General features: G+C 40.8%; 2 protein-coding genes and 1 long non-coding RNA gene across 3 annotated transcripts; 2 read left to right on the top strand and 1 right to left on the bottom strand.

The window, feature by feature from the left end:
* Nucleotides 1-2,312: 2,312 nt before the first annotated feature.
* On the top strand, nucleotides 2,313-11,034 carry serpinf2a (serpin peptidase inhibitor, clade F (alpha-2 antiplasmin, pigment epithelium derived factor), member 2a). The gene is made up of 9 exons (XM_067608959.1): nucleotides 2,313-2,445; nucleotides 4,640-4,708; nucleotides 4,835-5,084; nucleotides 5,271-5,408; nucleotides 5,517-5,559; nucleotides 5,868-6,013; nucleotides 7,161-7,303; nucleotides 8,121-8,325; nucleotides 9,076-11,034. The coding sequence occupies exons 2-9, from the start codon at nucleotides 4,655-4,657 to the stop codon at nucleotides 9,594-9,596; spliced, it is 1,500 nt and encodes a 499-aa protein (XP_067465060.1). The 5' UTR covers nucleotides 2,313-2,445; nucleotides 4,640-4,654; the 3' UTR covers nucleotides 9,597-11,034.
* Nucleotides 4,280-9,143, bottom strand: LOC137196138 (uncharacterized). The gene is made up of 3 exons (XR_010931218.1): nucleotides 9,057-9,143; nucleotides 4,796-4,877; nucleotides 4,280-4,706 (listed from the first exon to the last, which is right to left on the bottom strand). It is a non-coding gene; the product is annotated as an uncharacterized lncRNA (long non-coding RNA).
* Nucleotides 11,035-13,403: 2,369 nt separating the features above from the next.
* On the top strand, nucleotides 13,404-23,435 carry serpinf1 (serpin peptidase inhibitor, clade F (alpha-2 antiplasmin, pigment epithelium derived factor), member 1). Its single transcript, XM_067608960.1, has 8 exons — nucleotides 13,404-13,556; nucleotides 17,562-17,622; nucleotides 18,454-18,649; nucleotides 19,920-20,075; nucleotides 20,974-21,177; nucleotides 21,622-21,761; nucleotides 21,900-22,110; nucleotides 22,680-23,435. The coding sequence occupies exons 2-8, from the start codon at nucleotides 17,563-17,565 to the stop codon at nucleotides 22,928-22,930; spliced, it is 1,218 nt and encodes a 405-aa protein (XP_067465061.1). The 5' UTR covers nucleotides 13,404-13,556; nucleotide 17,562; the 3' UTR covers nucleotides 22,931-23,435.
* The last annotated feature ends 914 nt before the right edge of the window (nucleotides 23,436-24,349 follow it).

The following is a 24,349-nucleotide window of genomic DNA, read 5'->3' as shown; positions in this document are numbered from 1 at the left end:
TACTCAGGCAATCACAGCCAACCGCCCCCCTTTACTCTCATTGCCACAAGGGGGAGACAAAAGTCTTGAACTCCAGCTTAAAAAGAAAGACAGAATTATACACATGTATCCTGTTAAGGATACACAGCCACAATTTTATGAAAAACATGTTTTTGTATAACATTGATTGAGATTGACAACATTTTAGATAATGAGCAATATTTTGTGTTCATATTAAGCAGCAACTACCACTACTTGAGGCTGAAGTCCTTTTAAGTGTCACTGACGGCCACTAGATCCTCCAACTGACTCCCATTCAAGAAATATATTTTTTCATTGAGTCATTATGGTCTCAATCTCTAAATTCAGGTTCCTCTAATAAGTGTGCTGGTGGTCATTTTGGAAATTATTGCACCGTTAATAAGATTTGAAGACTTATAGTAGCTCTGATGTCAGCTGTGTGGGAGTTGATGGCTCACCTGCTGCTCCGGGACTCACTTCTGAACTTCTGTTTAAAGAATAAACAGTGATTTTTCTGCTGACACCCAGTACTACTGTGTCTGTGGTTCAGGAGTAACTAACAAGACCCTCACAGGATGCTGTCATGGTTTAAATGTATATAAACACCCACTTTTACTAACACTGACTATTTTTGCTCATAAAGCAACGTCTAATCAACATCAGGTGATCTTGATAATTCAGTCGCACTAGGTTTCAACTGTCAGAATTTACACTGAACGACATTTTGTTTTGTCACCTTCAGCCAATGAGGCATCTTCTGCCTCTACCAGTCACAGGGAATGTTTACAGGGTCAGTTGTGTGTGTCAGACTGTGTGTGTGTGTGCAGTTGGCAAAATGTCTGTTATTACTGGAAGTCAGGCAGCAGAGGGTGTAGGAGGAGCTGGATGTTGTTAAATCACGTTTTTCTTTTATTAACAGTGTGGAGAGTACAAGTCGCCTCACTTTTACTTTTACCCTTCCCCTCTGTGAGGATCCTCAGTAATATAATATACTAGATGTCCAGAAGTATGCTGAACATGTGATTCAGACACTAACGTCTCTATCATCATCTGGTGTGACACGATTTCCAACCTGAAGTTGAGCAAACATGTTCGTCAGAAACTCTGAACCCTCTTTTTTGAAAGTGTGCTATTATGTTGATTTGAACGAGGACATTACCCTCGTGAATAGACATATTCTTGAAATACACTGCGGGTTTGTTTACCTCCTAATCTGGAGAGTAGCAAGATTTCAGATAATTCACAGTGTGTTTCAGTGAGTGTTCTGTGGTGAAAACAGGAGGATCAAGGTGAACGAAGGACCCTGTTTGTCACAGAGCTGCATTGTGGGGGCGTTCAGCTGCAACCCGGCGGTCAGAACAAGACAAATACACGCCCACTCCCTCTGCTGAATGTATGTACAGAGCGCCACGGAGGCACGAAACTGGAGGACGATTCAGTGCACAAAGCAGTTTAAATACACCGTGAAACCACTGCTAGTGACAGATTAGCTTAGCTTTTTTTTTCAGTTTAGATACTTTAGCTTAGTTGTGTATTTTTATCAGATTAGCTTAAACAACACAACAAATTTGTACCTTAGTTTAGCTTTATTGTATAGTTTGGTTTAGATTTGTTGTGTAGTTTAGTTTCAATTTGGTGTTGTCTTTAGCATTATTTATTTCATTTTAGCTTACTTAAACTTACTTGTTGTTTAGTTTGCTATAGTTTTGCTTTGTTTAATCTAGCTTCCACAGTCTCCTTCCAGAGAGCCCGCCATATTGCACCGCCATGTTTCTACAGTAGCCCAGAACAGACAAACCAAACGCTGGCTCTAGAGAGGGCCTTTCACGGTTTTTGTGAGTTTCACGGCTGCCGTAGCGTCTCCTACATACTTGGAAGAGGAGGGTGAGGGGAGGGGTTATCAGTTGCAGTCTGCAACCTCACTGCTAGATACCACTAAATCTTACACACTAGACCTTTAAGTTATATGCTTGACTATGTCATGTTTGAAATACTTTAAGTCATTTGTAAAGAGTTGAGAAACAAGCATTTTCCAAAAAGACAGAGTATTCCTTTAAGTGAGCTGTATAAACACAGAGTATTATGGTGTAAAGAGTAGTATCTAACTTCTGGAAATAAATTAGTTCACTTTGAGAATGCTAATGAATGACCTTGATTGGCTCTAATCCTCTCAGATAGATTCACAGACACATTTTATAGTGTTTGTTAACTCTACAAAGAGCCTTATGATAGTCAGTCTGTCTCTTTATTTTTACATTCTGTAGTAACTGCAGCCACGAGCCGTCCAGGGTTGATTATTAACTGGCCAACAGGGGGGCGGCAGTTGTTGAGTCCAGGCACTACGCTGTCCAGCCTAGAGAGCGCTGACCATATCTGTCTTTTCTCTTATTTTATCCATCTCATCTGTTAATTCCCTTTTGTTCCTCCGCCTCAGACACAGGCCAGGTGAGTTCTGAACATCTCCGATTTCACCCAAAAGCTTTTTCAACTGCATTCTCCGCTGCAAATCAGTTTCAGGGCTGCTAAAATAATTTGTAGTTTACAAACTGTTTTGAATTGCTCTCAGATAGGGAAGATGCAACGTGATCCACTGATGCAGTTTGTTTATAGGAGCCTGAAGATGAGTCTTATCTCATATACAGTGGTGGTAGATTCATATAGTTCATGGAGTTCAGTGTGTTATGTGTTCTGTGTATTCAGTGTATTGCAGCTCAGCCAAAAAAAGGTTCTGAAACAGTAACCTTTAGCCCCCCGGTAAACACAGCCGCCATATCTGAAACCTCAAGTGACTTTAAACCTACTAGACGGACAGATACATAGATAGATACCATTATAATGACAACTTTTAACCATAGCAGCAGATGATAGTGTTGGTCAATCAGACTCTTTGGCTCAGAATAAAATATCTTGACAACTATTTGATCAATTGTCATAAAATTGGGTTCAGACACTGTTGGCCCCCAGAGGATGAAACTGTAGCAATCCCCTGACTTTTCCTCTAGCATCACCAGGTGGACAAAAGTCCAGTTGTTCAAGAATTCAGCAGCCTAGCAGATGATGTGAGATCCTCAGAATCTACTACAATTTTCAAAAGACGTGTAAAAAGTTTTTTCTATCTAACAAAATGGAAAGATGACAGAAGAGTGGAAGTATTTAGTATTTTAGTAAAAAAAATACCACTTGTATAATGAGTATCTACATAATTAAATCTGTATGTCACAACTGTCAGTCAGTAATGTAGCAGAGGAGCTGCAGTCTTTGTCACCAGGACAACTATGGAAATAAGTTATTTTAACTTTTAGTGTTTTATCCTGCTTTAATTGTATGAATAACACTTTGTTTTTTATGTGCTGTTTACAGTTTGCTTTATTTTGTTTGTTTTGTGTCTCTGCATGTCCATGTTTTTATGCTTATTGTCTGAATCTGTTTGTTTGTTTTCCTGGTGAATGTGTGGAAAAGTATGTTATGTGCAGGTTGTTTTATGACAGAATAAACGCAGACCACAGCTAATATTAGCACGCTAACATGCTAGGATGTCCTTGTGAGCATGTCAGAGTAGAAATGTGGAATTTGGAAAATACTTCTTGGCGACATCATATTTACTGAATATTTGTGTTCATGTGGTCATCAGTTCTTTAAAAAGAACCAATTTCAAACTTTTTCAATTTAAGGATAAGCACTTTCAGATGTGCCATCTTGTTTTCAGGGCGGCCTTCAGATGAAACCAATGAAAAAGCCATTACAGGATGTAAACAATAGAAGCCTTGATTCAATTTTTTCCTCAAAATTTTTCCTTTGTTTCCCTACGAGCCTGAATATATTTCATCAATGGGCCATCAGAGGAATTATTGTCTGATGCATATTTATTTGATACTAGTGCAGTGCCCATTCAAAACATGCCTGTTAGGAACGGGCTGATTTCTCAATATCTATAGAGAACAGTGCCTGTCCCCAAAAAGCCTCTCATGCAGACTATCGGTAGACTCTACAATTTACCAATGCTCCCTAAATGCCTCACATGCAGACTACAATTTTGAGCTGAGCTGAAGTTGATTGGATGAACTTCAGTGCCTGTTCAAAACATGCCTGAGACATCCTGCACTGTCTTGAATATACATACTAAGTTTCCGACTTTTTCAATTAATTCTCTATGGTAGTTTTTATCACTACGGATAGTGATAAAATGGCAATGGCAGAGTGGCGCTGTACATATTCCCACTTGTTGACTCCATGGGCAGAAGAAGAAGCAGAAGCAATGTTGTTTATGAGGTATTTTTTTTATACATTTCTTGAGAACCCAAACAACTCAACACTCAACACTGCACTTCCCTGGGTCCTCAGCAATACACCTGCCAAGTGTGAAGTCGACCGGATGAACGGTTGTCGAGATACATGAAGGACACACATACAGATAGACAGACATATATACAGAGATTCCTTCCTTTATAGTTAGATGTACTGTATGATTTGCACTTTGGCTGCCAATTCCCAGAGTCAAATTTTCATTACAGTTTCCATGTAGCCTACTAGAGGTTGATCTAATTGATCTGTAGTCATTTTGATGAAACTGTGCACAGACATGATGCTGTAAAACAAACTGTCTTCTTCGCTTTTGATGATGTCTCTCTGTGTTTTTCAGGCTGGTGGTTTAGAAATGAAGTTGTGTCTTCTTCTTCTCTTGCTTTGTCTCTGCCATCTGGGACTGACTGTAAGAAGAACCTCAGTCTAGTAAACTACCTTTTTAAGCACTAAAGGGGAATTCTTTATTTGCTCTTTCTTTTTGATGTGACCTTACTCTTCGGAAAATGAACCCTGTCTGTCCTCCTTTCTCCAGGAGGAACCCAGTCCAACTCCAGGAGGTCCTGATGTCTCTGCTCCTGTAGATAAAGAAAAGGAGACGGAGGAGAAGGTTCACAGCTGTGGAGAAAGACGAGTGTTCAGCCCAGAGGAACACCGGGCGATAGGGGGAGCCATAGAGCGACTGGGTTTACAGCTCCTAGAAAAGCTTCCTATTGGTCTGCAGCAGCCAAATGTTGTCCTATCACCTCTTAGCCTGGCCTTTGCCCTCGCACATCTCACCTTAGGTCAGTCAGAGTTTTCCTGAAATGGCTATGCGGAAGATAAACCCTTTGATTTAAGAACATGACTGTTCTTCTGGTATCACATACAAAGCCACATGTTGTAGAGGCTGTTCATATAACACTGTCATCCATCAACTGTTCCTGCACATTCCTCCCAAACATTTTGTTCAGATATCATTTTTCCCTCAGGAGCTCGCAATGAAACAGAGAAGCTGCTACTGAAGAGCCTTCATGCCCAAAGTCTCCCATGTTACCATCATATTCTGGGAGGCCTTATGCCTCATTTCAGCAACATGGATGTGGCAACACGCATGTACCTGAGACCAGGTGTGTGGTGATGACTTTTGAACAGGAGATGGTTTATAAGAAGTACAATTTGTCTTATACAGTTTTTTCCATTTTCTCTTCTTTTCTCTCCATTTTTTCATCTCTCAGGATTTGAAGTGAAATTGTCTTTTGTTCAGGACTCTCTGGCCAGGTATCAATTACATTTAGGTCAAAAACACACAGGTTGAAAGCAGTTACTTTTCAGCAGAGTGCTCATCTAGATTTTGAACATCCTGCACACATTTGACAACTTACTCATAATTACTACGGTAAGTACAGTCGTCCTTACTGTAGTAATTATGATGGGAGCAAAGGAGATAATCATGTGACATTGTTATAACAGCTTTGGAAGACGCAGAGAAGAAGTGGTTGTAGAGTAGTAGAGGTTTCTGTTTTGTTGTCTAAAATATCTATGCACCATGTTTGCAATGGAAGTAAAAAGTTGTTTTTCCTCTTCAGGTACCAATCACTGCCTGTTCCCCTGCCCTCTGTGGAGGAGGTCAATCATTGGGTGGATAATGCCACTAATGGCCACATCCCAAACTTCCTGGAAAGTATTCCACATGACGTGGTGCTTATGCTCATCAATGCCATGTACTTCAAAGGTGAAACATTCCACCAAAGACCACTCAGTATGGTGATTTACAATGTCATAGTGAAGACAGAAATAAAACAGAAATTCATAATCAGATGTTTCAGCAGTGATGTCAGTGCCCAGAGGTGACTTTTAGGTCCATTTCAGCTGTCTAGCTCCTTAGTTGATTGGTCTGACTTGACTTGACTTGACTTGACTTGACTTGACTTGACTTGACTTGGCTTGACTTTAATGGTCACGCAACAGAAGTCAGTGGAATTTCTTCTTGGTACAGTATAGAAAAGAATATATAAGAATATATTAACATTGGGCTACTTTACTTGCCAGCAGACATTGGTGCCGTTTTAGTTCCAGTACCTAAGCAGATCAGAGAGGCCCGAATGTCTTTGTCACCACAAAATAGCTCCACTTAGGGGATCCCTGTTGGTAAGCTCATCCCCAGAGCCTCCAAAAGAACGCAGGTGCCTCGACCACTTTATCACTCCAGTTGTGGAGCAGCTGCTCAATATTGAGGTCGTCTTGAAGCACTGATCTCCTGTTTGTTTATGTAGAGCAAGGCCAACCATCTAGCAGTGATGCCATCTTGATTGCTTTGATCCAAGTTTTCATGCCTCCTGTCAAAAGACAAAATTCGTGACCATAGCTGAGGGTTGAGACAAAAAGAGAACGCTGAATTCCTGGCCTTCTTTCTTCGCATGGCAGTCTCCAAAACCACAGTCAAAGCCTCTGGTAAAACAACTCTAAAACGTGGTAAGCCTACCACACTAGGGAGTTGCTGCCCATCAGCTGGACTGAGCAGTTTTGCAATTTTAGGGAGAGAGCCATGATCTCAGACATGGGAACACTGATCTTCATAGTGGCTACAGTCTGCTTCATTGCACGTTAGATCAGAACATCATCAGCAAATAGTCTAATATCACCAGACCGGACACTCTCCAGACTATGGCAGCTCCTTGATATCCTGCCGATGAACATTACAAACAGAGAAGGTGATAAGGTGCACCTTTAGTAGAGTCCAATGCTCCTCAAGAAATGCTAGCTTAATTCTAAAACTGCAAACACAAGAGCTAGATGACTTATGAATTCAGATTGCAAAAAATGAAAAATTTCCTTTAAGTTACTAATGATTGCCTCTTGCCCCCCTCTGTGTTTGTCAGGTGAATGGCAGACACGATTTGACCCACTTGTGACCTCTAAGGGAATATTCTACCTGGACAACCAGAACTCAGTGTCAGTGGACATGATGAAGTCTGTCCAGTACCCACTCCGCCTGCTGTACGACCCAGAGCTGGAAGCCCAGGTAACAGTCATGGGTATATCAGTGATGCTGCAGATATCGTCCACTATCTTGGGAAGAGCCTAGAATTCCCTCAAGACTTTTACATGGTAATGCACGATATTATATGTAAGCAATGAAACACAATCACATGTGCTGATATACAAAAACATGTGATGTAGAGGCGTCTGTCACTAAGGCATTTGAACCATGGTCACTCAACAAGGGTTCTCAATTTAACCATGGATTTATGGTCCAACACTCAGCTGTGGTCACAGATACAAACAGCCAAAATGAGTTTCCTTTGCAGGGCAGCTGGTCTTACCCTTGGAGGCAGGGTTAGGAGTTGACCCACTGCTCCTTGAAAGGAGCTTTTGAGGTGGTTCAGGAATCTGATCAAGATTCCTCTGAGATACCGCCCTCTGGAGGTTTTCTGGGCACATCCAGTTCGGAGGCGATACTGGGCATACCTAGAACACACCGAATTATAGATCACTACACTTCCTGTCACTTTGTCCTGTCTGTTGAGGGACCGATATGAACTCATAGTTGGCTCATGAGATTCCCTCATCATTCATTTTAGATCCCATCTGACTTGGGTATGCCTTGGGTTCCTGGAAGATGTTGCTGGGGAAAAGGACGTACAAGATTTTTCAGTGACCATGGTTTAAATAAGTTGTGTCTAGTTTATGTCTCATTGAATTTCTTTTTCCTTCATTTTCTTCCTTTTCCCCTTCACCTCTTAACCGCCATGTACTCCTATTGTGTTTTTGTAGGACGTTAGTCCATATGATAGATCAAAAACAAAGAAATAAAAAGATATTCCTTGTCTCTCGTCCAGGTCGCCAGTTTTCCCTTCAAGGGAAACACCAGCTTCTTAATCGTCATGCCTTTGCTGGGCACAGGAAACGTGTCATCAGTGCTTCCCAAACTGAACATATCTGACCTTTACAGACGTCTACCTCAGAAGAAAACAATGCAAGTCAACTTACCCAAGGTGAAGCTGCAGTACCGCCAGGAGCTCCAGGAAGCGCTCACCAGCATGGGTGAGAATATTCACAGGAACTAAAGAGGCATTTACCAGAAACAACATGTCACTTCCAAACATCTAAAGGATAGCACACACTGATCATGTTGGTAGCATTACCTAATTTGACTCTACAACTCACTGGAGGCAGTATACAAGCAGAAGTGTTAAGTTAACTGAACCCTAGATGTTCCAATCCAGGGGAGTGAATGTGATAAAAAATAATGCTTTTCTGGAGTGTCAATGCAGACACGCAACAATGAAACACGTTGTGAGGTGGGTTAACAAAGGAAACAAAACGATTTTAATGAACATCCATGCTGCCCTTTCGTGTGAATTAAATTTTTGTTATTGCCTATGCCATGACTGTCCACAAGGACGTCTGCAGATGTCTGAACATGTTATTCTACACAAGGGCTGCGACTAATAATTGGTTTCATTATCAATTCATCTACCAATTATTTTCTCGATTAATTGATTAATGGTTTAGTCTATGATATGTCAAGAAGTAGTTTGTTTTATCTGAGCAACAGTCAAAAACCAGAATATATTCAATTTACAATATATAAAACAAAAAAAGCAGCAAATCCCCACATTTGAGAAACTGGAACCGACATATTTTTTGGCATTTTTGCTGAAATAATTAATTGATTATCAAAATAGTTTTTTAAATCAACTAATTGATTATTCAACAAATCGTTGCAGCTTTAATCTACACAGAGTATATTTATAACTCTCCCCACTCCCTACCTCTCTGGTTGTCTCTCAGGCCTCGGCTCTCTGTTTTCGGGTCCTGACCTCTCTGGGATCTCCGACCATCCCCTGAAGGTGACAGGCGTCCGCCATGCCAGCACCATAGAACTCAGCGAGGAAGGTGTGGAGGCATCTGCCACCACTGCTGTAACCTCAATGCGCTCCATCTTCCTCTTCTCTATCAACTCCCCCTTCCTCTTTGTGGTCGTCGATGACGCCTCCCTCACCCCCCTCTTCATGGGCATTGTCACAAACCCTGCCCCCGACAATGACCCCATGCTCCATGATGATCCTGATGGCAACAGCACCATGAGCGACCAACCTGCAATGGAGAATACTGGGAAAAGAGACATAAATAGCGAACTAACGTCATGCAGCGACACAGAGCAAGGAGAGGGCAGCAGAAGGCAGTCATGCAGCGCCCCCACTGGTGAGAAGGAGCAGCTGCAGCCTGTAAATGGACTGGAGAGCAGCAGTGGGAAGAAGACAGGAGAAAATGAAACCTGCTCCAAACCAGACAACTCTGTACCTGCCTGATGTTTGAAATCTTAGTGGTGAAAGGAATAATTTGATATTTTGGGAAATGTGCCTATTTGATTTTCTCAGAGTTAGATGAGTAAATCTAAACCACTCTCATGTCTGTCTGTCAGGTAAATATGAAGCTAGAGCCATAAAACAGGGGGAACAGCTAGCCTGACTCTTTCTGAAAGGTAACAAAATCCATCTACCAGCTCACTAAATTGAAATCAGCCCTGTGACAAAACAATGAAGGCTGTTGCGTTTGTGGCGGCTGCTCCACTCTCATATCATGAGACATGAAATACAATTCAGGAAGTTCAGTTTGAGTACTGGATTTGTTCATTCGAAGGCTTGTCAGTTACAAAAAAATACAGAAACAGGATTGCTCATAAGTAATCCAGCAGGAAAGTGCACTTGAATTTATGTGATTAGCACCTTGCCTTGCATTGTGTTGTGGCAAAAGTTGAGCCTGGTTCAACTTTTTTGCTGGAACCCTTAGTGTCGGCACCTCTGCTGTTTCGCAGGACTGTAACTGACATGTTATATCTTGTATTTTTAATCTATAGAAAAACTAAGTGTAAAAATGACAACTTGTGGTGTTACTGGGGGGATTATGTGTGAGACCACTTCTTGGCCGGAAGCAGTTGCTAGGTTTCCATCCAAATTTACTGCAAATTTTAACTGAATTTCCAGAATATTGGAAAAAGAATATTCAAATTGAAAATTGATTCAAATTATTTCCGTCCATTACTGTTTTGAGAATGTTTGGATTTGGTTCATTAAGCAGCAGGTGGTGCTAATTCTCCTCTCGGTGCCATCAGTCAGCAGTCAAAGCTCAAATGATGGAAAACATGATGGAAATATGACATTTCTGTTAGTTTCATGTATTGATGTGAGGAAGGTTACAGTCTCCTCATCATCGCTCCACACAGATCTGATGTTTTCAGCTTTTCAGTGGCGTTTAAGTCACATGATTCATGTACGTCATCACTTAGTCACTAAGTCTGTCTACACTGCATTTATCGCATTTTACTTTTATTGGCAAGCCAACTTTTCCTCCTCAACAAAGTGTAAAAACATTTTTGTGACATTCTGAGATTTTCTTTTGAATTTTCCGTGTTTCCACACACGTTTTTTTTTAAGGCACAAATTGAAAATGCAAATAAAATGAGGTGGATGTAAATGCATCTAGTGATATGGTGGAGTGTTGTTGGTGCCAGACAACAATTGGAAACAGACATGAGAGTGATATCAAGCTTTTCATCAACCTCTTGGCAAAAAAGCGAATAAGCACATTTCTCAAAATGTCGGACTATTTCGTTAAAGCAGATTCAGACGCGCAGCAGAGGAGGAGGAGCACCTTGGTCTAAGTGTTTCTCATAAGGCATTGTTGTTCAACATGAAAAAATACAAATACAATGCAATTATAGTGATGAAATTTGAGTTTTATATGAAAGAGTCAACCGCAGATTCATATTTTTATAATCTGACTTTGCAGATTTACCATATTGATTTATCAAACCTATCAGGTTTCTGATGTATTAAATATGTTAAAACACAGTGTTCAATGACTGTTTATAATGCACTTATGAGGCCTTGCAATGCATTTTAAGACAAGAGCTTTACAACTGATGAAGCGAGCGCTGCACTGTTTCTGTTCTCATTACACACACACACACACAGTCTACATAGAAAATTCCCTTCACACAGAAATATTCTTTACAACAAGTTGTGCATTATGATATGAAGTGTTTATTGTTTCTTTCCAGATGTTTTATCTACAGTGTGATGATTTTAATTTGATATTCTGTCAGGGAAAATAAAACGTTGACACAAAAAGTGTATTTATCTATGTTAATGGAAATAGTTAATTACTTCTTTCATGTGGAGATAAAGCTTTATAACCGTAGCTCACCGTTGACTGCTCCGTTGTTTATTTTTAGCCAGTTAACAGTTTTAATTGCTGCTCTTTGTCAGACTGACATAAACCAGTAAAATAATTATGTCTCACTTCTTCAAAGAGAAGAGCAAAACACTGTACATACAAAATAAACAGATGCAGCGACGCTCACCCAATAAAAAACAAGAAAGAACTACATTTAAAGTTATTATAAAAAGACCAGTGTAGATCCTGTGTTTTGCCCTGAGTTCAGCCTTCCAGGCAGATCCAGCACTCAGGCAGTCAGCCATTGTCTTAAACTAATTCTTACTACTTTTGAACTGAACCCTTTGATAGGTGGAGCTCGTTAGAGACAGTACAAGGAAGCAAGTGCTGCCTGAAAAGCAAAGTTCAGGCAAAAACAACAACAACAACAACAAAAAAAATAGGACATTTTCATGAATTCTTAATTTTTGGCAAAGAAATACTGAGGTCCTCATGAGGGCTCCAAGGGTCCAAATGGTGGATCCAAGCGTCACTTAGAGACATCTAGAGGTCCTTAAGGGGGTCCTGGAGTCCTGAGGTTCTTGTCCTAATGTCTGGATCTACGGTGGTCTCAGTAGTCCTCTTCAGTGACGGGAGAAGTATTCAGATCCTTTACTTAAATAAAAGTACCAATACAACAATACAAAAATACACCATTACAAGTAAAAGTCCTGCATGAAAAATTACACTTAAGTAAAAGTACATAAGTATTATGAGCTTGATGTAGTTAAAGTATTGCGGTAAAAGTACATAAGTATTATGAGCTTGATGTAGTTAAAGTATTGCGGTAAAAGTACATAAGTATTATGAGCTTGATGTAGTTAAAGTATTGCAGTAAAAGTACATAAGTATTATGAGCTTGATGTAGTTAAAGTATTGCAGTAAAAGTAAACTCCATAGCTAGACTTCTATTCAGGTTCCACAAGGAGGAGCAGTGTCCAGAGACCCGAGGACAGAGACCAGAGCAGTTCAACACTCACACAGTAACAAAGGTAAAATACTTTACAAGCTGAAGGGATTCAATTATTTTAAAACTAAACAATAAAACACCGTTCACCAGGATGTATGCCTTCAGAGCTGAGGTAGCTAAACTAGAGCAGTAAAACGGTCTCAGTGTCCTGGCTGTCCATGAGGATCAGCTGTTCCAGCTGTCAGTCCTGTTCAATCAGGTTAATTATCCAATCAGTTGTATGTTTAGTCCGGTAGGTAGTACACAGAAAAAAACTATAACACACACCAAAACTATTCATAACAATCCCAAAACCAATTAAAGCCAAATAATTCAAACACAGCAACCAATAAATATGCATGAAAATATGTGTTTTGTAGTTTTACATCGACACACATGTATAGTAGGCTAAAGTGCAAAAGTTTTAGGCACTAAAAGTAAAGTGAGGATGATTTGAATAGTTGATATTGATCAGTTAACTTGATCTCAAGTTGAGTAAACAGCAGAAACCTTAAAGTAAATCAATATTTGGTCTTTAAAACAGCAGCAGTTCTCAGTTCTCTTCTTCTTCTGCTGTTTCTGTCTCTTCATGTTAATCCCAGACAGACTCCATGATGTTGAGATCAGGACTCCTCGTTCTTCTTGTAGCTGAAGACAGATCTTTATGACTCTGGCTGGATGTTTGGGCTCGTCGTCCTGCTGCAGATGATCAGACGCCATCAGTTCTCTACAGTACTGTGTAAATATATAATTACCATTAAATCAAATTATGTAAATCATCCCAATACACATTAATAAAATAATCTCCCCCAGTCTCAGTCCATAGTAAAATACACAGTTAACAACAAACTAAATGTTCAGCACTGGAACAGTTAAGACATCATGTCTTGTCTTCTGTCTTTGGCTGTAAAGTTTCGTTCATCCTCGTTCAGCAGCTCCTGTATTATTTGCGCGTCCCCGCCGCTCACCTGGCAGCAGCAGGGACGCGCGCGCCGCTGCAGGAGCACGCGCACAGCCCGCCGCGCGCGTCATCGTGGAGAAAACTCGTCTTATCTGCAGTGAGAGAGAGTCTGACCGACGTGGACCGTCCCGGAGCAGAGGAGAGGTGAGTGCGCGTCTTATGCGCTTTTACGCACGACTTTTGATTTTGTTTTGTTTTTTGTTTTTCTTTTACTGTAACTGCGGAAGTTTGCTCATAAGTGGAAATTAATTTACAGTTAATTTAGTTGTGGATGATGTCGGAGCAGTCTGCTGCTGTTCAGGCTGAAACTTCGACCGAGAATCCGAAATGAAATAAAACATTTCTTTTGATGATCCTTCAGAGATTTAATCTTTTGTCATTGAGAATGAAAAAAATGACTAACAGCTTCCGTACCGGATGAGATAAAGACAGTTTTATATTCAGTTCAGTCTTTATTGTTCCTCATGGGAAACGTGGCTGGCAGCAAAACAAACTCATCTGTCTGTTAAAGTGATTTTAAACCATAAATATTATCCAGAGAGAGCAACACTCACAAAAACTATAAGAAACAGTAAATTAAAAAGAAATGAAGCCATTTTAACTGATGAAACACTTCGTCTCCAACATGCTGATTGTGTTTCCAGTAAGTGAACTTTCTCCAGTTCAGCTTTTCCACCTCAAACTCTGCTGCCTGCCAACAAACGCAGACAGCTGCTGTTCCACTGAACAGTTTATATAATAGTTCTGATTTCACAGCAGGTCATTCCCCCGTCTCAGCACTCAAATTAAACACACTTTAATCACTAGATTCTCTTTTATTTGGAAGATTTTTAAACATTTGACATGTTTGTTGGTGTGATATCTTTTATGAGATTTAACACGTTTGTGATTTCTTTCCCTCACAAGTTTAGTTTTTTGGGATTGGATCAACACAAATTGTTTAAATCACTGAGGTTATTTGGGGTTGTAAAGACTTTGGTGCCAAGAACAACATTTCTGCAGCTCTGTGGAATAATTTCGGGGTCGTGACCTGAACGTTTAAAAAAAAAAATCTCTGATGTGATATCAGAATAACAAATGAGAAAACATTCCAGTGCGTTTTAGAGACAAGTTCCTGCAGGAAACGTGTCCTCTGCTGAGTCAGCTGCACGTCTTCAGTCGGCTGCACGACTCTGCAGGTCTCCATCAGGCCTGTTCAGAGTTTCAGTCATGAAGTGAGGCAGACCAGGAGTCTGACATCCATCACTTAGATTTGTGGTTTATAATTGTTTACTTATGTAAAAGTACTGATACAGAAATGCAAAATACTTCATTACAAGTAAAAGTCCTGCATGAAAAAGCTGTCATCAACATCAACGTGATGTAGATGACAGCTTTGACACAACAGATAATATAACAAGCTTTTAAAATACAACACATTGTTAAAGATGAAACCAGTGGTTTCCAACCTTTTTGGCTTTTGACGTCTTACAAAAAGCAGTGTGTAGTCGGGGTCACATTTCACATGTCTATGAGTTGTTAACAGCTCCACCAAATAGTGATTTTTCCCTCTAAACTTCTCACATGCTTTCATTTCAATAAATGTTCAAATGATCCAATATTTCAGCAAATATCAAAGATTAGAGAAAAAGTCAAAAAACTGAAAACAGATTAGTGTATCAGAACTTTGTTTTTTCTTCTTTTCTCTCCCATTAATCATCTCACCACCCCTCAGATTTATCTGCTGACCCTTTGGAGGGGCCCGACCCCTAGGTTGGGACTAAACTAGCTAACTGTATATAAAGTAGTGTAAACTAGCTCCACCTCCAGCAGCTACAACAGTAACATGCTGCTCTAACACTGATGCTTCACTATTAATAATCTAATGATGTCATATATAATAATATATCAGTCAGAGGGACCAAACCACTACTTTTACTGCAATACTTTAACTACATCAAGCTCATAATACTTATGTACTTTTACTGCAATACTTTAACTACATCAAGCTCATAATACTTATGTACTTTTACTGCAATACTTTAACTACATCAAGCTCATAATACTTATGTACTTTTACTGTAGGAGGATTCTTCATGCAGGACTTTTACTGGTAATGGTGTATTTTTTACATTATGGTACTTTTACTTAAGTAAATTATCTGAATTCTTCCTCCACCACTACTGGTGGAACTACTAACAAGTCAAACAGATTGAAACCTTTGTATCACCCACTCAAACTCATCCTCACTTCCATTGAGAAGAGTCACTGTCTTCATAAAACATTTAATGACGACATATATCGAGAAACTGTTGAGAATTCTGGGAGATGATGGAAAGAAAAGAACAGAAGCTCTCTGAGGTTTGGAAGACTGGAGAAATGAGTGTCTGGGTTTCCCATCAGCCGTGTGTGTGTGTGTGTGTGTGTGTGTGTGTGTGTGTGTGGTCTGAGGTTCAAATGACAGACTCTTGTTTTGAAAACCACGAGAACCAGGTCCAGATGTGTTTGTAAGAACAAAAGAAAGTCTGTGTGAATGTGAGACCCCTTTTTTTCCCTCAGTTTGTTTTACTGTTTTAGACATAATGTGTTTTATAAAACTAGACTCAATACCAGAACAGTGTTTAACATCAGATCTAAATCCACTTCTACTTGCATATTTCCCTGCTGTGGGACTAGTAAAGGATGATCTTATCTTATCTAACTGAGCAGCAACAACACTGAGCTGCACAGCTTCTATCTTACTGTGGTGACGTGTTGCAGCTGCATGATTTTACACCGAAAAACACAATTTTGCATTTATAATTTTCTTTCATGATTACAAGGGAAAATGTTTTGTTGAGAGATGATCTGGTTGTGTTCGTGGCCCTTAAACCGGGTTCAGACTACAGGGTTGCATGACACACACATAAGGAGAAACTTCACAGATGTTCTTCTCTGTGATCTCACAACAAGATTTGGAAATAACGGTGCATCACAGACACTACAGGATATTAAATAATATCCTGGCACAATAAATTAAGATTACCGTGCCAGAGGGAGAAATGTACCATTTAACGTGATCTCACTGGGAAGCAGTCTGGATGAAAACATGTTTGCGGAGACGTGGTTAGTCAGTTTTAATATCTGTCAACAGTAGTATGCTAGCTAACGTTAGCCTCAAGGGCTCTGCATCACCTATATACAATTTAATGGCACAGAGCAAAAATAAATGTCAGTTTAAGCAAGTAAAGAAGGAAACAAAGAAGTATAAATGAGTAAAGCTGTAAGTAAGGTGGCTCCCCATTATGACGAAGGCAGCCAGCAGTGAGATGTTGCTGTTGGTTAGATTTGTTTATCGCTAGCAAAGCAGCAACGTACATAACATAAGCAGAAACGTTAGCTTCTTGGACCACCGTGTTTAACTATATATGTTAACGGTTACGACTGAAAATGACAACAGAAATAAACAAGTTTTCTGATATCTCCACAATTCAAATCAACCACCAGTTGTCTACCCAGAGGTTGACGGTTGCTGTTAGCGTGTCGTCACGGTGAGTTGGTCTATTGCGGCTCCGTTGAGTCTACGAGCAGTTCTGGAGGTTTAAGATTGGATCTGTAAAGACAAGATAATCTAGTCCCAGACCAGATTTCTCCTCTGATTGTCGGGAGGGTGAATCATGGATAAATCTGCCCAGAGCTGTAGTCTGAGCCCGGTTTTACAGCATCATCAGTTTGTATTTTGTGGTGAAGTCTTAGCTGGTTGTATAATTTGTGGCGTTCCTCGACAATTATACAAAACACTGCCTGTGAGTTATGTGTTTCTGACTGTAATCTCAAAAAGTCCCACAAACAGAGGTTGAAGTTTTCTTCAGAACTGTTTTGGATAAATTTATCTCTTTTCCATCACCGTCACCAGCAGTTTTATCTTTCGTTCCTCCAAAGCTTTTCTTTCATTCTTACATGTGTTTCTGTCAGATTTGGTTTACTTTCTGCCTGAGGAAATGAGCAGTGCCTGGTTTGATGCAGCAGAATCCATTTCTAGCTTCGGATTATATTTAACATTGATATGTTGAGCAGTTTAGCTTTATCTTATTCCTAAACATAGGTATTGAAAAAGGTTTCGGTGCAGAAACCTTCAGGTCTTCTACATTGGCAGGAAATCATGTCTTCATTAATGTTTTTGTCTTCCAGGATGAAGCGAACAACTTTCCTGCTGGTGTTTGGAGTCGTCCTGAGCTTCTGTCAGGCTCAGGTATCAACGTCACCTGTTTCCACTCTGTATTAAGTAAAAAGCAGTGAACGCCAAGGAGTCGCTCCTGTATTCTACATATAATCACTTATGACATGTCTGTTGTCATTTTAGACTTGAAAAGTCAAATATGAAGCAGTAGTGTTGCTATGGTTACCTGCAGGTTAAAGTTTAATTGTGGTTTTACTGTTAAACACTACATTTACATGATTTTGACAGCCAATCAGAGTAAAGCCCATTCAGACTGGATTTATGTCTCTTGGGGAGGTGGGGGTGATGGAAACATGCTGACATCAACATGTCGGCCTATTATTATCTAGATCAGCAGGCTTTTAATGGTGACAATTTGACAAACTGTAAACAGATCTGGTGTAAAAAACATGTCTGAAGGAGAACAGCAGCTCCTACCTGCAGCTGACATTACAACAGCTCATCTAATGAGCTTTTAAGAGGTCTTACTCTCCTGATGCCTGCATATGTTTCTGTTGTCATGTTTCCATCTGTCAGTTTAGCAAAAACATGCTGATAAAATGTAGCAGAGAGAAAAACTCAGAGAGCTCCACTTTAAAACACAAGGACGTCACTCCCAGCGGGACTTAAATGACAGGAGGAGCAGTGAGTTCATTCATTACAGCTGTAATTATTACTGAGACGTTCAAATCACCACACCTCCTCTACAGACAGTAATATGGTCTGAATGATGCTTTACACACCACATTCTGTAATTTTGTGATGGTTAAAATGTCGTAAGTATGCAGAACACAGTAAATGTTTCATTCCCCACCTCCTCCTGTAAAGTTCATCCTGTCAGCAAAATCCTTTGATCTGTTCCAGTCGGAGACGGGAGGCGAGGAGACGGGCGGGGAGGAGGAACATGTGGAGCTCTTCACCACACCTGCGACAAAGATGGGCGCCGCCGCCTCGGACTTCGGCTACAACCTGTTCCGCGCTCTGGCTAGCCGCAACACTGCGACCAACGTGTTCCTGTCCCCTATCAGTGTGTCTGCGGTGCTGACGCAACTGTCCATGGGTGAAGACACAAACACACTACAAACTAAAACCAAACTGGTGTTTTGGCTTTGACCACCACGGTGTGTATGGGCTTGTTGGCCAGACTGGTTGAAATGTATTTCAGGTGGTCAGCAGTGTCACATGACTAGTTTTGTTTCTCACATGCCCTTCGGTGGTGAGTTTTCAGTTTATTTTCTTTGCTTTGGTCTACACATTTTCCCTCCTCTCTCATTATTTTCCCTTGTTTATTTCAACATCAGTCACTTTGAACTGAGACTGTATGATTATATAACCATGCAGACATTTACCATATAATTATGTAATTTACAGTACTGCGGAGGCCAGAAATTTCGGGTCATTTCGGATAGCTAGCAAGATTTTTAGGGTGTAGTGGAAGCCTAAAGCTAACCTTAAATAACTCTCTCATACACACATAGATTAACAATGCTGTAAACTTGCTCTCAACAAACAATAGTTAGCCAACATCACACAAATACAGACAAAATCTGGAAACATCACTAATAAAACACTCCCTAAAAACAGCCAGAATGATAAACCAGCTAACAGGATAAGAATTTTCACAAAAATTCTCCAAGTTTGCTAAACAATCCAAGAACAGAACCTCCAGAAACTTAAATTCTCCCTGAAGAATCATCTAATAAACAGCCAAAACTGTTTGCTAACGTGACCTAGCGAGTCTTGACATTTTGGGAAACAAGGACACAATCATCTGTATGTACTATAACCAATGTATTATTGTCATTTTAATTTAGAAAGTAACACTTACAGCTCCACTTATTATTACCTGTCCAGAAGCAAAAGGCAAACACAGTTAGCTGTAGACTAGCTCAGGGGTTCCCGACCCCCAAAATAACGGTACCGGAGACTTGCGATGCCCAATATCCCTGGAGGTCGTTGACGCATACAAATGTTGCACACGTAGAGAGCAGAAACAGAGCTAAAAGAGAGTGAATATTGGACTTACAATCACCAGGTGGACAGAAACACAACTCCACATGAATGATAGCGTTGCTCCGTAACTGCTGGATGTGGAAATAAGCAACCGTTTGCTAACAAGTTCAACATATTAGCTTAAAAGCTGATGATGCGACAGTGTTCACTACTTGTTTCTGCTGAAAACTAGTGAACAAAACATCAGTTAATGCAGATTTAACAGTAATATTTATATAGTTGTATTCTCCTGAACTCCCAATACGCAGATGAGTATATATGTATGAACTTATCAAACACATTGAATCTTAGCTAACATGATCCTTCCTGACCCTCAGGAGGGTCTGAGCGAGCTCAGAGGCAGCTGTTCAGGGCTCTGAGGTACCACACCCTGCAGGACCCTCAGCTCCACAACACCCTGAAAGACCTGCTGGCCTCAGTCAAGGCGCCCGGGAAAGGCCTGAGCACCGCCGCACGCATCTACCTGGCACGACGTGAGTTCATGTAGGGGTTGGGCGATGGGATGTAGACATATTTAGAATATATCAGGTTATCTACATGTAGCAGGATTTACTTTCATCATCAGACTCCTGATTTCTTAGTTAATTGTAATCAGAAGAAATGCATCATTTCATACTATGTAACGCCTAGCACCAAGCTAACAGAGATCAGCAGGTCGGTGGCTCACCATTGGCCCCATGTAGGCAGATTGCTCCATCTTTAGCAGCCCCTAGTCCGTCCTTTTTTGGCATGCTGCACAGAATGAAACATGAGGATTTAATGGAGATTTCAGACAGTCAGATAGATTTCATGGAGCAGAGGAACATTTAGCTCAGAGATTATAATCTACACCAAACCATATGTCCAACATACACTCAGCAATCTAATGCAATCCAATACAACGGCTCTGCCATAAATTCTACTTTTACGAAGCTTATACATTTTTCAGTTTTTGTTGACATTGGATTGCATTAGATTGCACAGATGTTCCTAATAAAGTGCTCGCTGAGTGTATAACTGCTTCTACAGGATCTCCTGAAAAGCAGTAATGGCGGCTTCCTCCTACAACCTGGATTCGTCTTTTTCTGGATTCAGCACAGATCTGATCACACTTCAGTGATATCATATGGCCCCAATGACTCACAAACTAATACTATGAAATACATGTGACATAACATGAAGGAGTACCAAACAGTTTTTGACAGACTCTGCAGCTTCACCAAAAGTCTTCTGCCACTGTCTTACTGAAAATACAATCTTCAGTCAATCAAATCTCGGTTTAAATTGTGTCTTCATAGGCCCATTAGTTTCCCTCACCTGCACAATCAATGTGGTGAGTGTCTGAACCTTAAAATATCTGATTAAACCGTCTCTTTGTGTGACCGTACTCAGGACTTCGCCTGAAGCAGGACTTCTTCGGTCTCGTGGAGCAGCAGTACGGCGTTCGTCCCAAGGCTCTGACGGGTGGAGCCAAGGACCTGAAAGAAATCAACGACTGGGTGTCTCAGGAGACGGGCGGGAAGGTGCAGCGCTTCCTGGCTAAGGCCCTCCCCCGAATCCCTGGAGTGAACACTGTGAGCGCCGCCTACTTTAAAGGTACAACACAGTTCCCCAAAAACGTCTGACTGTCAAACACTCGCTACCTGGTGTGTGTTTGTTGGTTTGAACATGTCAGAGCGCTGCCTCACATTAATCTTTTATTTCATAATTAATTTTCCTACAATTTCAGAAACAAACTGAGGATGCATAAACGTCAATTTATTTTAAAAATTATTGAACTTTTCCAACATGTGAATTTACTCACGTCACAACATGATAGAAATCACAACACCATAGTGTAATATACCATAGACCTCAATGCTCAAATGGGCGTACACACTAAATAAGAAAGAAGAAGACAAACAGAGCAAAAACAAATTCAAAAAAATAAAACAAGTAGGCAAGAAAATACTTTCAGACTTGAAAAAATCTCCTTGTTGAGCCCCATGTGGTCAATTTTTCCACGGACATCAGTAAGGACGTTTTTCTGTCTGTAAACAGGGAAGTGGGTGACTCGGTTCGGTCAGAGTGGAACATTGGAGAACTTCCGAGTGGACGGCAAAGCACCTGTCCGCGTTTCCATGATGCAACAGGATAACTACCCTGTAAAGATGGGAGTTGACTCAGATTTGAGCTGCACGGTGAGTTTTCTACTCTGAAACAACAACAAAAATGTGTAAAATTGGTTGAAACTTCATTATTCAGAGAACGCTATGTGGTGATGTCACTAAAAACAGCCTGATTTCCGTTTTCTGAAATGTCTTCTCTTCCTCCTTCAGATCGCTCAGATCCAGATGCAGGACTCTGTCAGCATGTTTGTGTTCCTGCCCAATGACGTGACCTCCAACATGACCCTGGTGGAGGAGAGTCTGACCGCTGAGTTTGTGCAGGACCTGTCCATGACGCTCCTTCCTGCCCAGGTGACCCTCACTCTGCCCGCCCTGAGGCTCAGCTACTCCACAGACTTGCTGCCGCTGCTCAGCGACCTCAGTGAGTCCACAACACAACACGCAAGTCAAGGAGTGTAGATTCATGACTTAAACTACAAGACAGAAATATACAGACTCATTTTTTACTTAAGATTTGTAAAGCTGTGCATACGCATGGTTCAGTCATTGTGGACTGACTTACACTCCCACATGTAGCCATAAATGGATTTAGAAACGTCAATGTACTGGCATTTATTGTGAGTGAACAATAACGGGGTCTTTAGCTCGTTTGTTAGCTTGTTAGCTACGTCCACGCTAAGCCAGCAAAATCTGGAAACACTGTTTGATGCCCTGAGTTATATCGGACCACACTGACGAGTCAAATGGTGTTGATCAGTGCGACATGGTCCTCTTGTTTCCTTCTTTCTATTCTTGTCTCATCTTGTTGTCTCATCAGGACTCACCGACTCAACCAAAGGCATAAGATGTATGGATGTTAGAAGCGTAGACAGGAAGTCGAAGGTTATTTCCTGTGAAACTTATTTAGACTCACATCAGTGTACCAATAAGAGCCACTAGGTGTCACTGTTTCAACTTATAATAGTTTTAACATAACCTCCCTTCGTGCAGATCTCTCTGATTGGCTAGCGGACACAGAACTGGAGAAAATCTCGGCTCAGCCCGTCAAGCTCAGCAGCATCAGTCACAAGGTCGTCATGGAGATGGCGCCCGAGGGGAACCAGTACGCCAGCACCACATCGACGCCGAGCCACCTGTCCTACCGAGTGGACCGCCCATTCCTGTACCTGATCCGAGACGAAGCCTCGGGTGCGCTGCTCTTCATCGGCAGGGTGGTCAACCCCAAGGAGCTGACGATATAACACACACACACCTACACACACACACACGCACACACACACACATAGACAGAGGTTTACTTATGTCACTTTTGGGGTATTTACGTAGACTTACATTCATTTCCTGGAGTCTTACCCTAACCACTGACCAAAAAAATCAGCATTTCACCAGTTGGGGACACGACTTTTGTCCCCAGTTGCACAAGCCTTCCCCAATCAACTGCTCTTAAGTCTGGTTTGTGTCCCTGAAAGTGACTTAAGTCATACCCCCCCACACACACACACACTCTTAGCAGGTCCTAGAAGGGAATTCAGGTGTTTGTGCGTGCGTGGATATTTGAGTTTGATTTGATGATACATGATTTTTTTACTTTTCATGTTGAAACATGTTAGCGTGATCATGTTAATCAGACAGATTACTCAAAACACACTGACAATACTCTGACCCACACCTCAACATAGGAGTGCATTTTACAAATTAAATATTGTCATTTGTGATTAAAGAAATAAACGCGACCATGAAACGAAACATGTCTCTAAGTGCAATTTATTTCGGTCTCCAGATGGTTGATGACCTCAGGACATATTTTATATGTTTATTTTCATTGCAAGTTCTTCATTCTGTGCTTCCTGCTCACTGTAGGACAAATATTCATATTGGATCATCATATTAGCAAGATCTCCAGGAGATAAAAGTTACTCATTTTTTATTCTGGGGCTCTACTGGAATATCTTTGCATGATTTCCAGTTAAAAACTCCTTATTTATCTTCTACTGGTCCTTTATGCAGCCCCTCAGTTCAGCCTCTGTCTGAAACAGGCCCGTTTTAGCTTCCTGTCTCTTTAAGCCCCGCCTCCTGATGAGCCCACTCTGTTCTGATTGGTCAGCTTCAGGAAGCTCAGAAAGCTAGTAGCAGGATTTCACTTCTTTTCAACTTCTTAGATCCATCCGTACATGTTAGAGCTGACTAAGATCTAAAATATGAGAGTGAACAACACATGGAAACACCTTAGCAACCACCTTAGCAACAGCCTTAGGAACAAAGATTATATAACTGACAGCCGTTTGTGGACATGTGCAAACAATCTGACTCACAAGGAGGAAGCAGAGGTAACTTTGCAAATGAAGAGCCAAGGTAAGTTGAAGCCCTGACTTTTGACTTGCAGGCATCATACATACATATGTTCACCTCAAGTTTTGAAGTTTTAACATCAGAACAGGATATAGCATAAATAACAGAAAATCACCTAAAGCAGAACATGTCCCCGTTAATGCACTGAAACTATTTCACATCAAGAAACTTCTATTAAGTAACATTATAAACTACGGAGCCCCTAAAGTCCCAAAAGATGTTTTTTTTTTTTTTTTTATCTTGTGCGCACAAGACTTGAGAAATCAACAAACTATTAAAAGCTATAAATGCAAGTTACCCCTGTGGTCTTC

This window comes from Thunnus thynnus, chromosome 13 (assembly GCF_963924715.1).
Source record: "Thunnus thynnus chromosome 13, fThuThy2.1, whole genome shotgun sequence".
In the NCBI taxonomy this organism is placed as follows: domain Eukaryota; kingdom Metazoa; phylum Chordata; class Actinopteri; order Scombriformes; family Scombridae; genus Thunnus; species Thunnus thynnus.
This window is presented reverse-complemented; position numbering and strand designations above follow the sequence as displayed.

What these genes read in the sequence shown, in the direction of transcription:
- serpinf2a (XM_067608959.1), top strand. Translation starts at nt 4,655, where the DNA reads ATGAAGTTGTGTCTTCTTCTTCTCTTGCTTTGTCTCTGCCATCTGGGA. An exon ending in CCTCGCACATCTCACCTTAG is followed by an intron (nt 5,085 to 5,270) that starts GTCAGTCAGAGT and finishes TTTTTCCCTCAG; the next exon opens with GAGCTCGCAATGAAACAGAG. An exon ending in GGAAGCGCTCACCAGCATGG is followed by an intron (nt 8,326 to 9,075) that starts GTGAGAATATTC and finishes GTTGTCTCTCAG; the next exon opens with GCCTCGGCTCTCTGTTTTCG.
- serpinf1 (XM_067608960.1), top strand. Translation starts at nt 17,563, where the DNA reads ATGAAGCGAACAACTTTCCTGCTGGTGTTTGGAGTCGTCCTGAGCTTC. An exon ending in ACGCATCTACCTGGCACGAC is followed by an intron (nt 20,076 to 20,973) that starts GTGAGTTCATGT and finishes GACCGTACTCAG; the next exon opens with GACTTCGCCTGAAGCAGGAC. An exon ending in GCCGCTGCTCAGCGACCTCA is followed by an intron (nt 22,111 to 22,679) that starts GTGAGTCCACAA and finishes CCCTTCGTGCAG; the next exon opens with ATCTCTCTGATTGGCTAGCG.